Here is a 17,129-nt window from a genome sequence, read left to right as displayed (position 1 = left end):
TGATACAACAAATATTTTATTACAGTGACGTTAACTTTTCATTAAAATATTTTTCATTAAAACTGATTCATCTTCCAGTAACACAACACACGTAGTAACAACTGCAAAGAATAAACATGTCCATGCACAACAGTGGTCACAGAGCCCTCAGGCATCAGTAATTGAAGCATTCACGGATAAGCTGCTGGCGTTGGGCTCGAGCAATCGTTAAAGGAGCACGATGGACGGCCTTCCTCCGACCTCGTGCTCTGGCATCAGGCACTTGCATGCTTTCCTGATCGTCGTCATCATCCACATCCTGCTCTTCCGTAATACTATCATCATGCACTGGACCCTCACGTGGGTTTTCTGGTTCCACTACCAGCTCCTGCTGCCTCATAACGGCTAAGTTATGGAGCATGCAGCTCACAACAGTCAAGTGACCGACAATCTGAGGAGAGTATTGCAAGTGGCCTCCGGAATGGTCCAGGCATTGGAAACGCTATTTCAATATGCCAATGGGTCCTCTCAATGATGCTGCGCGTCGCAATGTGCGCCATGTTGTATTGACGGTCAGCTTCTGTCCGTGTCACGCGTAGGGGCGTCATGAGCCAGGTGGTCAGGCCGTACCCGTACTCTCCCAGTAGCCAGCTCTGCCCTTCTGGCTGCTGCTCAAACATGTCAGATATAACGCTGTCGCGTAGGATGAACACATCATGGGTGCTGCCAGGGTATCTCGCATCGACTGACATGATGCGCTGCTTGTCGTCACACACGAGCTGTACATTGATGGAGTGGAAACCTTTTCTATTCCTGTACTGCTCGGAATCCTTCACAGGTGCTCGCAAGGCTGTGTGGGTACAATCAATGCAGCCCTGTACCTTTGGGAAGTCGGAAATCCTGAAGAAGCCCACAGCCCCCTCATGGATCGCTTGTGCGGTCATTGGGAAATTGATTAAGTCATTCCTCCGCGCATACAGTGCAGCCGTGACCTGGTAAACGCAGGCATGAATTGCACGTTGAGAGATGGCGCACACATCTCCAGTTGTAGCCTGAAACGATCCCGAGGCGTAGAAGGCAAGTGCAGCTGTTACCTTCACTTCAACAGACAAGGTAGTTGGCGTTCTGCTTTTGGGCTGCAAATCGGCTCTCAGCATATATCAGATCTCAGCGACAACTTCTCTGCGGAAACGCAACCTTTTGACACAATCAGCCTCGCTCATGTCCAGGTACGAGTGCCTGGCTCGATATTGCCGACGTGGGTAAGGTCTCCTGACCATCAACCTACGGGCTATGACGTTCCTGGTGCGGTGAACTCTAATCAATTCTCTCCTATGCAGTGAATTGCTGGCGAACCATTGCATAATCCGTGGTGTTGATAATGCAGCACCCATTCTGCAAATTTAAGTTTCAAACTGGCTATCTGGCTGCCTCTCCCTGTCCCTGACCGAATGGCCTCACTCTCCCTCGCAGCTCGAAGGCTGCTTGCTGTGACACTGCCGACGCCCCTATCCCGTGGCCGAATGGCCTCAGTCTCCCTCGCAGCTTGAAGGCTGCTTGCTTACTGTGTCTTCGGCTGCCGTCTAGCCACTGACGCCACCCCTGTCTCCTACATGGAAGGAAGGCCTGCCTGAAGCACCGCAGCTCGAAGGCTGCTGCTGCTTCACACAGATAGGAATATTCAATATTTTGTCTTTGCTTTGTTTATAATTTTTTTAGTCAGGATGGCTCTTTATTTGTATAAGTAAAACTGTTGAATGCTTGTAGAATTTAATTACTTCCCTTCTTTCTCCACCCGCACCCCCCCCCCCCCCCGCCCCGTTCCCTATGCCTGATTTGTAAAGTGTAGGCAAGGTTTTTCTGAGCGTACAAAAATCTACACTTACTCCATTCTAAGATAGTTTGGAGTAAGTTTTCACTGCCTCAGCTTTCAAAACCGGCGTAAGTGGCCGAACACACCCCCTTTTGGAAAAGAAATCTCTTGCAAAATGAAACTATTCTAGCTGACTAGAACTGGAGCAAACTAAATGCCGAGAATTGCAATTTCTAAGATACTCCATTCTAAACCAGTTGCTCCAAAAAAATAGGAGCAACTCATGCCAAAACTTGAGCCCTAAGAAACTGAGGAGAGAGGTTAGGAAAGTTTTCTTTATACACTGAAATGTTGGAGACTAGAATACTTAGCCACAGGGAGTAGCTGAGGTAGAAACGATTACATCTTTTGAGCCAAGTGGATAAATATTTTGGGAGCGAGCAAAGCAGTTGAGTTAATTTTGGACCACTAGCAAAGAGTGAGCACAGGATCAACGGGCCAAATGCCCTCCTCTTGTGCTGCAAACATATGTTTCTAAGTTACTTTACCTGTATACTCAACTTTTATAAAGCCCAGAATACACAATAAGATGGTCGGCACCACCTTTAGATTGAAGATAGATACTTCGATCAGGCAGAGAGAGGCTGTCTGGAAAATGGTGGAACACATGCAAGATAAAGTGAGGGCTGGGAACTTGTGCTGGAAAGAAGTGGGGAGGCAGGGGCTAGTAGGATATAGGGAGTGTTAGAGCCACAGGTTGATGTGTAGGAGATAGAGGCCACAGAAGAATGGGGCTTGGGAGGGATTTTGGTTGATGGGTGATTGCCATCTTGAAGTTTTCATGGGGTATTGGAGAATTATGGTCCCGGACTTGGACCACTCTGGAGCTGCTTCTTGAGTGCAATTGTAGGGGAGATGGTCGTCATCATCATCATAGGCGGCCCCTCGAACGAGGATGACTTGCTTCCACATGAGTTCTGAGCTGTTTCAATGAAGGACCTGATATTCCAGTCCTGAACTCCAGTTTAAAGGGTGGAAGATGCCTGTGCATGGATTTTTTTAATGTGTGGTGACCGTTGCATATCAGCCACCACACGAGCTTGACAGAGCTAGGCCTTTATCCAGTGTCAAGGATTAACCAGGACGACTGGAAACCTGTTCTGCTGCACGGACCTAGTGCTCACACATATCGCAGTGTGGGCTGGCCCGTGCTGCCTCTGGGTCCTCGGCTCTGCTGGACCCCAAAAATGCTTCACAGAAGCGTTATCAAACAAAATCTGACATTGAGCCACATAAGGAAATGTTAGGTGACCAAAAGTTTGGTCAAAGAAGTTGGTTTTAAGGAGCGAATTAAAGAACGAAAGAGTGGTAAAGAGCCGGAGAGCGAATTCCAGACCTAGAGCTGAGGCAGCTGAAGGCATGGCTGCCAATTGTGGAGCAATGAAAATTGGGGATACACAAGAGTTGGAGTGTAGAGATCTCAAAGGAGAGAAAGCCCATTTGGAGAGAGGTGCAGTTCTATCTTGGACTTTGAAGCAACACACTAGGGGGGTAGAAATTGCTGCCCGCCGGAAACGGGGCGCACGCACCCCATTTTAATGTCTTTACCGCAGCTGTGGTTAAGATCGCCTCTTGCGCGAAATTCTGCTCCTTGTTTTTTTTTTTACTTGCTTTCGGAAGTCATTCTGAATGGGGGTGGTGACTACACGCAGGGGTGGAAGCGTGGCAGTGGCAACACCTGAGGGGCGGAAGTTCGGGGCGGTGCGGAGTGACCATCGCGATGACATCATCACGTGCCGCATCACCACAGCTCATGTATCCAGGATCTCTCAACGGGCAAGGGTGAAAGAGGCTGGAGTGTAAACAATTTTGTGTTGAGGAAATGGTTGTCGGAGGACTGGGAAGTGCTGAGGTTTAGGAACACTCGTGCATGGTCTGGGAGCACACCGAGGTGGAGGAAGGATCACAGAGTTTGAAAAACTGCCATTTCCTGTATTTTGGAGCATGGAGTGTTTGGGGTTTCGTAGCTTTCAAAAGGAAATGTGCTTTGACTGCTCAGTGTTCTGCTGCTCAATTATTCCTCATTGCTACAACTTAACGGAATCAAACTGTTTTTGAGTCAATCGCTATTTTTTGCTGTACAGAGGTATGATGGATTGGCAATGGATAGAAGGAGACTAATTATAATTGTACTTGGCCGACATCCAGTAGTGGTTGAGCAGACGTTTCTTCCAATTAAATACTGGGAAGACCAAAGCCATTGTCTTCTGTCCTTGCCACAAACTCCTTTCCCTAGCCACAGACTCCAGCCCTCTCCCTGGCCACTATCTGAAGTTGAACTAGACTGTTCACAATCTTGACATCCTATTTGACACTGAGCTTAGCTACCGACCCCATATCCCCTCCATCACCAAGACTACCTTCTTGTACCTCTGTAACATCACCCGTCTTTGCCCTGCTGCTAAAACCCTCATCCATGCCTTTGTTACCTATAGACTCAACTATTCCAATGCTCTTTGTGCCGGCTTCCCACCTTCCACCGCCCCCTCCCCCCCCCCCCCCCCCCCACCCCTCTCAGTAAATGAGCACATCCAAAACTCTGCTGCCAGTATCCTAACTACTCACACAAAGTCCCGTTCACCCATCAGCCCTGTGCTTGCTGACTTACTTTGGCTCCCGGTTAAGCAACGCCTCTACTGTAAAATTTTCTCATCATTGTTTTTAAATTCCTCCATGGCCTCGCCCATCCCTATCTCTGTAACCTCCTCCAGCCCTACAAACCTCCAAGATCTCTGCGCTCATCCAATTCTGGCCTCTTGTGTATCCCTGATTTTCATCGCTCAATTGGCTGCCGTGCCTTCAGTTGCCTCGGCCCTAAGTTCTGTAATTCCCTCCCTAATACTCTCTACCTTTCCTCCTTTTTAAGGCACTCCTTAAAACATACCTCTTTGTCCAAGCTTTTAGTCACCTGTCCTAATATCGTCTAATGCGTCTCAACATTACATTTTGTTTGATAAAGCTCCTGTGAAGCACCTTAGCATGTTTTACTACGTTAAATGCGCTATGTAAGTGCAAGTTGTTGTATTCAGATAGAAAGTGCAAGTTAACTATATAGCATCTAGAAGTTAAGTATGGAAATTAAAAATAGTATAAGGGAAGATTAGAAACTCAGTGTTAAGCAGATTTGGGGATGAGAATGGCAAAAACAGATTAAACTAAATTTTAAAACTCCTACATTGATGAGGGAAAATTGGTAACAGAATTTGCGAAACTTTTGGGAGTAATTGAGTTATTTGGATAGGTTCAGAATAGATGAAGTATTTAACAACGTGTCCTCTTCAAGCTAATGGGAAGGGAAAAGGTGACTTATTGTAACATTGCCTTCAACTAGAGAAAATATTTTTTAAATTTCCATTAATTGAAGGGATTGGAGGTGTACCCATGGAGAACATGGGGAAGATGATTTGCTATGAAATGATTACTTTAATTTTAAAAATTGCAGTGTTTGAATATTCATAAGATAATGGCGTGAGATGGAATTAATCCAGGAATAGTTGAGTGAATGAAGTTCAAGATGAACTGTATCTGATTTTTTTATTTAAACAAGTCATTAAAGGCACATGCAAATTGAAATCTAGATGAGTTAAAGGACCAACACTGTTCATAATGTTGATAACCTTGATGAACATACTTAAAAGCAGAATATCTAAAGTTTTTTTTCTGTGAGAATCAAGGTGTCAAAGCCCATGGTGAAGGACACCACAGATCGCAGATTGGAGAGTGAGCAGGAGCGGCGAGGTTGGGGCGCAGGAGTGGCGAGTGATCGTGGAGCTACGTGATCGGGGCCCAGGAGAGACGAGAGTTCGGGGCCCAGAAGAGGCGAGGGCCCAGGGGCAGCACAGGTCAGCCCACACTGTAATACGTGTGCGCACTAGGCCTGTGCAGCAGAGCTGGTCTCCAGTCGTCTTGGTTCATCCTTGCCACTGGACCAAGACCTAGCTCTGTCAAGCCCGTGTGGTAGCTGGTGTGCAACGGCCACCACCGGTTAAAAAAAATACACACACAGGCATCTTCCACCTTCAACATGTAGTTTAGAACCTGGAATATTAGATCCTTCATTGAAACATCTGTGAACTCATCCTTTTTTGGCGTGGAAGCAAGTCATCCTCGGATGTGAGGGACCGCCTATGATGATGATGAAATGAATAAAAGAGATGAGGTAAATCAGGAAGAACCGATTAGGTGACGCCAAACTTAGGTGCTTAAAAGCCTGAGGATTATACAACTGAAAGAAAGACTGGAAGAAGTCAGTAGTCTCAGCTTTGCGGTACTGAGAGGGAATTAGTTAAAATTGCAGACTGTGAAATCCGCCTTGATTTCAATACTCTATATAAATGAAGGGAGGAAGCAATAAAATGTAGAATAGTGTATTTCAAACCGAAAAGGAACAAGGAAAAAAAATAGTAAAAGGAGCACTAACATAGTTATATTGGAAAAATAAAGAATAGGAAGAAAGGTTGCAATGGGGGGGGGAAAGAGAGATTAGAATTTAGAGTTAAGTCAGGGATCGCATGTTGCTTTTTTGTAACATGTCCAGGATTGCAAGGGAAATGCTAGAAAAGCCTCTGGTGTATATGGGAGCAGCATCCAAGTCTTGGATGTAGTTGGGCTTAATAGAATTGAGGTTTGTTAGGGGAATGCGGGTATTTGGCCTGATGGAGGATACTGAGATTGTTGGACACAGTTTTATTCAGAGGCCATGAATATCGATCGATGAAGAACGACCAGGGATAGACTTATCAGAAGTGGGAGGGTAACTTTCAACTTCAGCAGATGCAGGAAACTGGTGCTATCAGATGAGCTGCCCAGTATACACCCCGCCTGATTTTATTTTCCACAGACTTCAATGAAAAAGAAAATCAGGCAAGGTTTATAATGGGCAGCTGATCCGATATCGACAGTTTTTCACCGCTGCCAGAGTTGTCTGTTTCTTAGACCTGCGAGAGACCTGAAGAAACTTCATTTTTACTTTTCAGTTATCGAGCTGTTATGAAATTCAAGTTGTTCACAGGAAACAAATTCAGAAAGATCTGAAACACATAGCAATCGGGCAGCGAATTTCAAATGAAATTTAATAAACAATGCAAGGTAACATGGATAACTGGTGTCAAAATAGAAAACTTTACAATAGATGGGTATATCATTAAGTTGGGTCAGCAAAAAGATTTAGATGTAAATTTTCAGCAAACATTGGAAATGTACAGCATCGAAAATCCGGAAGCCTTGGGACCAAGGCCGCTCCAGATTCTAGGTATTTCCAGACTTCGGAACATCTTTCCGATGTCCCGAGTCCAGAAATGCCTGGACCGAGAAAAGGAGCGGGCGGGCCAAGGTAAGGAGTGGGGGGTCCGGCAGGCAGCGGGGCCTGGGGAGTCGGCAGCGGCCCGCGGTGGGGGAGAGGTCGGCGGTGGCCCGGGGGGTCGTAGCGGGTTCCAGATTCCAGACGACATTGCCACAGATTGTCCGGATTCCGGAACTCCAGATTTTTGATGCTGTAACAATGGTTACAAACATGCGACTAGAATCTATTAGTAGCATATAAACCCAGGAAGTGTAACTGACACTTTGTGAAGCATTAGTATGACCCTGCATGGAGTACTGTGATCAACTTTTAAGAAAAGATATAGTGCAGCTAAAAGGATTTAGAGAAGGGTGATGAAAATTATTCTTTTTATAACTGAACTGATAAATATATTCCTATTAGAGAAAAGATTTTGGAGGATATGACTCCAGTTAGTTAATATTGTGAACAAAAAAGATAAAATGAATGAAGAGAAGTGATGTGTACAAAACCAAGAGAGGTAATCCAAGATGTGATTATAAACACAGAAAACTATCAATGAAATTTAGCTTAAAAGGATACTCTCCTGATGCTGAGTCATCAAGTTATGGAATAGACTTTGATCTGGAACAATAAATGCTACCTCTATTCAGAAGAGAATTGAATCGATTTCTAATTCATCAAAGAGCAGACAGTTTGGGATAGGAAATTAAATACATTTTTTAAAGTCTAGTCACATCCTGGAAAAGGACCAAGATGATGGAGGAAGCTAGTTAGGCTGAATGGCCATTTCTTGTTCCTTCATTCTTATATTCTGTCTGAAAATGGAAGACGGTGAATAGGACATATTTTGAGTATTCGAACAATATGAGAATTACATTTATTCTCATTTAATGAGATGTGAATCAGGAGAATTTCTACACTAGGAACAAAAACAGGATAGCAATTCCTTTCATGTCATCATGATGCCCCAATACTATTTCACAGCCAATGAATTACTTTTGAAGTATAATCACTATTGTTATGTCGGTAAATAAGACTTCTAATTAAACCAAAAGGCACAGAACGCAGGATACAACATTAATCTAGTTAAGAAACTAGGAATACTGATAGAGTTACTATTACTATTACTTCATCTTCATCATTGATCTTCATCAGGCACCATATTGAAAGGCGATGGTGGAGATCTGCAAGAGGTCAGATTCAGAGGAATAGAGAGTTCAGCAGCGAGGTTGTAGGAGGGTAGAGCTAGAGGGCGAGGGCATGGTGGGATTTAAACACAAGGATGCGAATTCAATTTGGGGGACCGGGAGCCAATGTAGGCCAGCAAGGATGGGGATGATAGTTGAGCAGGACTTTTTGCAAGATAGAATACGGGCAGCGGAGTTTTGGATGAGCTGAGGTTTATGGAGGTTGGATAACGGAAGGCCAACCAGAGCATTGGAGTAATTGAGTCTGAAGTTGAATGTAATATCACAATTGGTGGGAATGTTTGAGTCGAGTCCCACAAGAGGCAAACCTCTCACCCCTACTGTTTCTAATCCGCATTGCTCAAATAAATAACTTAGTTAAATGTGCTGCTTGCTTAAAAGAGGCTGTGGCAAGCATTCTCCTTTCTGCATGTGTTTAAATGCTCTGCTTAGGAGTAGTATGCACAGGCAAACAATGTACTAACTGGATATTAGAGTTAAAATGTGGTTACACAAGTGCAGATTATAAATATTCATATTCAGCATAACATTTACCCTACAAAGCAGCCTCCCCCCCCCCCCCCAAAAAAAAAACATACCTCTTAGTTAAAAGGGAACAAATCTGTGGGAGCAATAGTTTTGTTCATATCTCCTCAACCTCATCGTGTTAATCAGCTCCTGTTTGCAGGGAATCTTAAACTGAACAGTTGGCCTTTAGTTACTTTTCTACTGGCATTTAATGAATGTAGTTTCAATCCACTGTCATTACTGAATTTTTATAAGGAATGTGCAGATAGGGAACATAGTAGTTTGGAGCAATGTTCATAAAACAACACTGGTTCTTGTTTCCTTTCAAGGAATTCTGGTGTTCAGAGAGAATTGAGGCTTGCAATCATAGTGATACTGCACAGAAGGAGGCCATTTGGCTCATAGTGCCAGCTCTTTGCTAGAGCTATCCAAATAATCCTACTTCCCTGCTCTTTTCCCAAAGCACCATCATTTTTCCCGTCAAGTAGTTATCCAATTCTCTTTTGAATGTTACTATTAAATCTGCTTCCTCTGCCCTTTCAGGCAGTGTATTCCAAATCACAACAACTCTGTTTTTAAAAAAAAAATTAAGTTTCCTGCTGTCACCGCTGGTTCTTTTGCCAATCACCTTAAATCTGTGTTCTCTGGTTATCAACCCTTCTGCCACTGGAAACAGCTTTTCTTTATTTACTCTATCTAAACCCTTCATGATTTTGAAAACCCCCATCAAATCTCCTCTTAATCTTCTCTGCTCTAAGTAAAACAACCCCAGTTTCTCCAGTCTCTCGACATAACTGAAGTCCCTCATCCCTGGTACCATTCTAGTAAATCAGCTCTACACCCTCTCCAAGGCCTTGACATCCTTCCTAAAGTGTGGTGTCCAGAATTGAGCACAATATTCCAGCTGAGGTCTCACCAGTGTTTTATTAAGGTTTAGCATAACTTTCTTGCTTTTGTACTCTATTCTTCTATTAATAAAGCCCAGGATCCCGTATGCTTTCTCAACTTGTCCTGCCACCTTCAAAGATCTGTGTACATGCACCCCAGGTCACTCTGTCTCTGTACCCCCGTTAAAATTGTCGATCAGTGCAGAGAAACAAAATCTATGCCAAACTCCATTGTTCCTCATGGATCTACTTTCATAGTGAGACACATTATTAACCTCAGTGAAGCATGTATACTTTGACTACATTTCACTCAGCAGTACTTTACTGCCAGAAGTTGATTCAAAAACTGGATGCTTTCATTCTTTACCACCTTCTCCATCTCCACCCCGCCTACCCCCCCCCCCAAAAAAAAATCCCTTGTTACTTATTAGCCATGATTCTTTTTCATTATTTTTCTTTCAGCACTTCCATTCTTTTTAGTACCTTTATTTTCCATTTTTCTTCTGCCCTTAAGCAGCTTTCCTTGCATTAATTTTAAGTTGCTGGGTGGGAGGACATAGTTAGTCGGGTCATTTTAAATCCAGACAGATCTAAATCACTCAGCACACATGGAAAGTAACACATGCCTAGCTACAAGAAGCTTGATCAAATTCTTGATCATTGCACATGATCAAAATTGTAGCTCAAAGAACATTTCAAATATTAAGTTGTAACAATTTTATGTTTAAAGTGTATAAGAATAATGAGCACCACAGTAACTCTTAATAAATTACACATTTAAAGATAATACTTTCTAATGGACTTCTGTAATTCCTTTTATCTTGTCAGTATTTTAATTACTTGTATACCTACAAGATGCCAGGAGATATTAAAAATTGGGTGGATGCACACATGAACTGTGAGGACATTGCTATGAACTTCCTGGTAGCTAACATGACTGGAAAAGCACCTATTAAGGTAAGTTTTCTGAAGTGCCAAAATAGTGCGCACACAGAGAAATCATGTAAAATTGTTATAATTGTCTGTTGTTAGTATAATGTGAATAATTATAATTGTACTAAATCTAAAATAGATTTAGATCACTTTGGAATTTTATGTTTCTTTAGAAATTGAGAATGTAAATTTAAATTCTAATTATGTAAATGATGCAAAATTTATTAATATGTCTTATCATAAAAGCTTTCAAACCTTAATTTTTTTTTCATTTTTGATGTTGCTTTTTAAGTAGCAACTGTTGAAAAAGGACTTGCTTTGTAAAGTCCGTATTAAGAGCATTGCAACTTAGAAGGGTTTGCACAAAGCCACTTGGGTGCTATAAACTTTGTCGCCTTTACAGTCTCTAAATATTCATAGAATCTGTCAGTCAACTTAATGAGAAAACAGACGTAGGTTAATAAGGCCACATCAAAGTAAGGGAAGCAACATTTCATCACCTTATGATCGTACAGCCAACCAGTGCTTGTACAAGGCACCTAGAAGTGTGAAAACAATCATTAAATGGGTTTTAATGGGTTGTCATCACACACTTTCAATGAATGTGAAACCATTCTAGTAATTTTATTGACCTCTTGTGAGTTGAAATATGCCTTAGTGAGCCAGATGGAACTCAAGCAAAATGTTCTGAAAGGATGGTGCTCTCACATTACATTGCAGGCGTGCTTGAACATCTAGCTGGATTAAACATGCCATTAATATTGTTGGAATTATTGTGACACGCAGGTGACCCCACGTAAAAAGTTCAAGTGCCCGGAGTGCACAGCAATTGATGGACTGTCACTGGACCAGACCCATATGGTGGAACGGTAAGTGCTCCATTCCTCCCATGTATTTAACAGCTTGTGTCTGCCATTTCAGAAGTGCCCAAGAAAAACATGCATGACTGGTTCCAGATTTACAGCCCACTTGGAAAATGTTAGTCACTGCTTTCTGCAGAAAGGAAAGTTCTGTCCAAGTTTACCTAAATTAATGATGTAGGAATTGTTTGAACCCATTCACATTTGTAAGCAATAGTGTCCTAAGTTTCAAAATGCTTTACATAATTTAGATGGGCATGTGTATATCAAAAAGATTCAGGTTGTAATTGTGAGTACATCTGAATTATCGGAACCATGTTGGAGACAGAGCCCAGTTTTATTTAATTTCAGTCTTATGGAGAGTCGAGTGCTTGAACTGTCCTTCCACGCGCTCTCTTGTGTGTCGGAAACTGCCTTAAAGACATGGACTCTGTTAGCAGTTAAATTTCACCTTTCTTTACTACAAGCCTTGCTGGAGAATAAAATAGAACTCTTATAACCACTGTAAAATAATTTAGCAGAAACTCATGCATTCATTCAAATGGAAATTTGTGAACATTTGCCTTTTCGGCATCTCTTCAAAACATTACTGTTGAAATGCTGTCCTGTTTAACTTTTAAAAGCATCAGTGTAACGAACTTAAGGAATGCTTGAAATTTTATTGGTTACCATAATCAGCTTTGTGATGACCTCTGGTTGTGCAGATGTTGTTTTGACAGCGTTTTATTAGATATCATTAAGTACATATTTAACACCATGGGAACATAATTGCAGGTCAGAATGCATCAATAAATTTGCATCCGTGTTTGGGATCATGCCACTGAAGGTGGTGGAACACCGAGCTGACCCTGTCTTGTACAAGGATGACTTCCCGGAGAAGTTGAAGAGTTTCCCCAACATTGGCAGTTTATAAAGTACTGGTGTTCAAAATTGTGGAACCTTCAAGTACACCAGCATTATGCTGCAAGACATTGTTTCAGTAAGGACCGGCCGCTGTCTGATTTGGAACCGTTGATCTGGAATTCAGAGTCTTCTGCTTCTTTAATGGAGTTTATTAACTTAAGAAGATACAACTGCAGAGGAACATTGTGACCTCTTTTTAAAAGCGTTGAATGTTACCGAATTGTAATGGTTCGTCATGCCAAAAAATGCTTTCCTATTTTTAAATGATCAAATTGCAATGGTTCGTCATGACAAAAAACATATTATGAAGACTATTGAAGATCAAAAACTCAACAAGACTTCTCCCAATACAGTTCGATCATGCCTTTGCTCTGTTGTTGGTTCTGACATCAAAAGGATTTGTTGCCTATTATGTTTTCAAACTATCTAACATTGAATCATGTACTGACGAGCTCCATTTTTAATGTGCTTACAGTCATAATACTGCATGCTTGCTGTGTCATTGTACCAGAATATGCCCATGTTGGTTATTCCCCCAGTATAGCACTCTGTAATGCTTCAAATGAACTTACCTACAGTAGGAACATGATCAAATGTTTTCAGTCTATGTTGGTCATATTCAACATTGTAGTTGTAACATTCTCCTGAAAATATTGTGTCCTCTTCAAAACTTCCCAATAATTGTTGCTGACAATGGCAATACTTCCTTATCTTTCGTGTCTATTTTATTTTCTAGTCATATTAACAATATGGAATAATGATTTTGAAAATATTATTTTATTAGGAATACTGAGTTGATGTATTTTAAATAATGTAATCTATTTTCTATAATAAGAAGTCAGCTTTTGTCTGTCCTGGGGCAGGTGTGGGGTTGGGAGCACGTGGTCCAGACTGAGTGACAGTTGCATCGACCAGGGCCCACACGGTCTCGCAACCAATCAGGGCAGGGAGTGATGGCGTGAATTTTAAAAGAGTGATTGATGCTGGGTCTGCGCCAGTGAGGAGACAGTAGTGGATGCAGCGGGACCAATGGGCGCGGGCATAGGGGGCGGGGCTGAGAAGCGTGTAGCGGGGGCAGAGGGTGAGAGAGGGAAAGAGGGGGGGTCGGAGGGAGAGGGAAAAAGGGGAGAGAGAAAAAGGGAGAGAGGGGAGGGAGGACATCAGCATTGATTCTATACATGAAGAAGATAATAACAGTCTAAACAAGTACTGTTGCAATAAAGATGCTAATTTGACTGCAAATGTTTTGCGGGTCTCTGCTAGTTAACCTATATTAGGTGGCATTTTGTCTCTTGACTAAATGATTGCTATCTTGTTAAATAGGCCCTTCCAATGGCTCAGTGAGTCACGCACCTTGCAGTGTTGTAGTGAGCAGTACAAATTATGATTTTATCAGGTTAGCTGATCTTAGCAAGAATGTGGAGGGGGGTGGGGTGGGGGGCGAGGAGGAGGGAGAGCACATAGCGTTCTTAAATTAAAGGTAGGGGGATCAAGCAAAATCAAGCAGGACCTCTTCTCCCAATCACTTTTATCCAGAGACCCTTGTTGGAATGTGTAGCCCCATGGATATTGACTGGAGGGCATGATTGATGCTTCCTCTTTCTTCCTCACTTCGTTTCCCCCCCACCCCCACCAACCCCAAGGCAGATATCCTGCCAGTGTTTACTTGAGGTGCTGGAAGACTGCTGCCACCCATGCAGTCATACTCCAGCATGAATCATTGCCTTGAGCTGGGGACAAAGGATAATTTAAAAATTAAGACCAAGTTTTGTTGAATGACATTGCTACTGTAAAGGTGCTCTGATATTGCACAAGACCCGCACTAAAGCCCTGGGATTCTCAAAGCATAGGCCTCGCACGACTGGCTGCAAGCGGACTGTAAAACTGTTTGGGATTCGCTGGCCTAGTGGCCTGGAATACCCATTTTTAGCGCGTCTCCCAGGCTGCTGGTGTTAGTAAGTTGGGCAGTTTTGCATTTGGCATTTAGGCAGTTGCATGAGACCTGTGCTGTGGGAAGCTAGCAGCACATCTGAAAGCACCTTGAGAAAACTTTTAAGATACTAACAGTATCTCACAATTAAATGAGGGATTTAGCAAATTCAAGAGTTACATTGGACTGTCTGGTGCAATCAGATCTTCCTGAGATAATACAGGTACCCAGCAGCTTTGGCTTGGTGAAGCTTTTTGCACATATTTTTAATTAATATTTTCTTCCAAAGAGCTGCCTGTTGAACAGCACTCTGGTTAGAATGTTTGCTTTTTATTAATGACTGTTTATAGATATCATTTAGAAACCAAGAATGGTCATGATTTATAGACACATTTATACTGTGTAATATTTTCCAGCAGCTGCTTTATTCCATTTTAACACTACAAAATCCAGCTATTAATTGTCTAATCCCAGGACTCTATTCTGCAGTGGTGTTTAAGCTGTGGTCCAGTACAGGAAGCTGTGACAGTTAATAGCTTTTATTTTTTGTTTTAAAGTTGTCGTGTAGTGTCAAGGCACAATGTGTTCTTTCACAGGTCAGGAATAGCACACAGTATTTCTGAGATGGTTAATGGGTACAAATCATTGAAGGCAAATGGAGAACAATACCATCAGCACCGTGCATTACAAGGGTCAAAATGTGGAGTCAAACTGGTGGTCAGTTTTTGATTTATATACTGCCTCTATGAACATTATTTCTGTATCAGTCAACTTTTGTCAGTTGTTGATATTTTCTTGTTATCCCATTGTCAGTGACCAGCAGTACAGGTGCCTGCATAACTTGAGTTTATAGTGAATATAATATGAATGTTAGTTCGCAACAATGTAAAAGAAAATACGGTAGAACTTGTATCAGCTGCAGCTTGCACAACATTTCAGTAAACCTTGTGCATTTCCATCCTTTTTTGTAGCATAAAAACGAATGGCATATTCACTTCATACTCACGTCAAAGTATTTTACATAAATGACTTTTACATAAGTCACTGTACTTCAAAAAGTAGTTTAAGTAGGCAAACACAACTGCCATTCTGCAGCACTAATCTCCCATCTGTTTTTAGGTGGCAGTGGTTTGGGAGAATTGTTGGCTCGGAGAGGCAAATATTTACAAAGTTGCTGACGCTGTTTATGAGCTCTATGATTACAAACTAATTGCATTTACAGGAATTTGTTCCAGAATTTTAGTAAAAATGGCCCCCTCACCAAACCAATGTCAAATTATAGGAATCTGTTTTTAATGTCCTTTTTTTCTGGTGTGTATATCACTAAAATCATGTTACAATTATCCTCTTACTTTTACAATTATTCTTTTCTCTGAATCCTATTGAAGAACTATAATTATTATTCAATGAAATCTATAATAATAGTCTGGATGTCATAATGTGGTTTAGACACTAACTCCCTTATTTATCAGACTCTGCATTAGAAACAGTGTTTGAAATGCGACAAGATTGAGCAGCTATGTTTGTAAAATCCCAATCCCAGATATATACATTCAATCACGATCAACAATTAATAGACATATAAAGCTCCCCCGTTGAGCCAATGGGTTGCCACCTGGTATAGTACAGAGTCACCCAGGCCAAATGGTTGCAGTTTTGATTTCTGTTCTGTACCAAATTAGCTGATTTTAGCCAGAACAATAATTACGGCATTACAATTGTTCTAAGCTCGGGAGTGGGGAAATCAGCCAGGGTTCATGTTCCTATCTATTGATTGCTGCTGGGAAGTATATTTGTGGAACTTGCTGTGAGGCCCACCCTGTATGAATGGCCTACTGACCCTCGTTGACCATGTTCAGGCATGAAGAATTGCCGTTGGCCATTATAACGAAAGGCTGTTGGCACGACTGTAGCCAAGCAAAAGTTGGCATCTTCAGGGTATGAGTAAGTACAGTTTTTATTTTTTTAAAAGGCTGACTTATTGATGATAAATCCCATATTTTGTACTTGTATGGAATCTAACTGTCCTATTAAAAACAAATGATTAAAACATTGCAGCAAAATGCACTGAGCACATTGTACAAATATGGCTCTTAAAAAAAAATGTAAACACTAGGTAGCCTTTGTTTGGGTGGGTGAGCTAAAATGGGTCAAATGCCTTTCCTCATCTATATCTATCTTGTGAAGACTTGATTTAATCCTATGTTCAAACAGAAATATTGATGATGTTGCCAATGAGGAATGTATGATTGCACCTGTCACTTGTCAGAAGTGGCGAACTTGGGGAGTAGAATGTCGTCCAACCGCAAGTTAGATGTGTCAAATTGGCAAAATCCATGAACTCGTATGCAATTCTCAAAAGTTGTTCAGTTATAAGAATGAGTACAGACCTGACACTAAGACTCCAAGTGATTTGCTAGACATTTACACATCAGCTTAAATGTTTAGTGATTCAGACATTTTTTTTGCTGAGGAAAGTGCATAAAATATGGCCCACATTGAATCCTAAAATTCACATAGCATATAGATCATCCATTGCTGTCATTGATAGTCTGTGCACTTCTAAATGACAAAATCTATTTCCTTTATCACTTGCAGTCTGTATTCTGCAGTTTATTTATGCCACATGTCATTGTAATTTTATTGTACTTTGTTATTTGTGACTAGTGTCTATTAAATATAAATTACTGGTTGTGCGTTTTTCATAAATGAACAAAACTGTCTCATGTAAGTCATTGGGTGGCCAGCTGTAAATGATCTATTAA

The 17,129-nt window shown here is 41.7% G+C and overlaps 1 protein-coding gene across 3 annotated transcripts in view; it reads left to right on the top strand.

Moving 5' to 3' along the window:
* The window catches only part of ext2 (exostosin glycosyltransferase 2), a 192,052-nt gene extending 178,588 nt beyond the window's left edge, over positions 1-13,464 (top strand). For all 3 annotated transcript variants that reach the window (XM_070898632.1, XM_070898630.1, XM_070898631.1), the window contains 3 exons: positions 10,567-10,695; positions 11,458-11,540; positions 12,306-13,464. In XM_070898632.1, the coding sequence (XP_070754733.1) occupies positions 10,567-10,695; positions 11,458-11,540; positions 12,306-12,444 (351 nt within the window). In that variant the 3' untranslated portion in view covers positions 12,445-13,464. The remainder of the gene's footprint in view (positions 1-10,566; positions 10,696-11,457; positions 11,541-12,305) is intronic.
* The last annotated feature ends 3,665 nt before the right edge of the window (positions 13,465-17,129 follow it).

Source organism: Pristiophorus japonicus, chromosome 14 (genome assembly GCF_044704955.1).
Source record: "Pristiophorus japonicus isolate sPriJap1 chromosome 14, sPriJap1.hap1, whole genome shotgun sequence".
Lineage (NCBI taxonomy): Eukaryota > Metazoa > Chordata > Chondrichthyes > Pristiophoridae > Pristiophorus > Pristiophorus japonicus.
The sequence above is the reverse complement of the archived record's forward strand: the minus strand, read 5'-3'. Positions and strand labels throughout refer to the sequence as shown.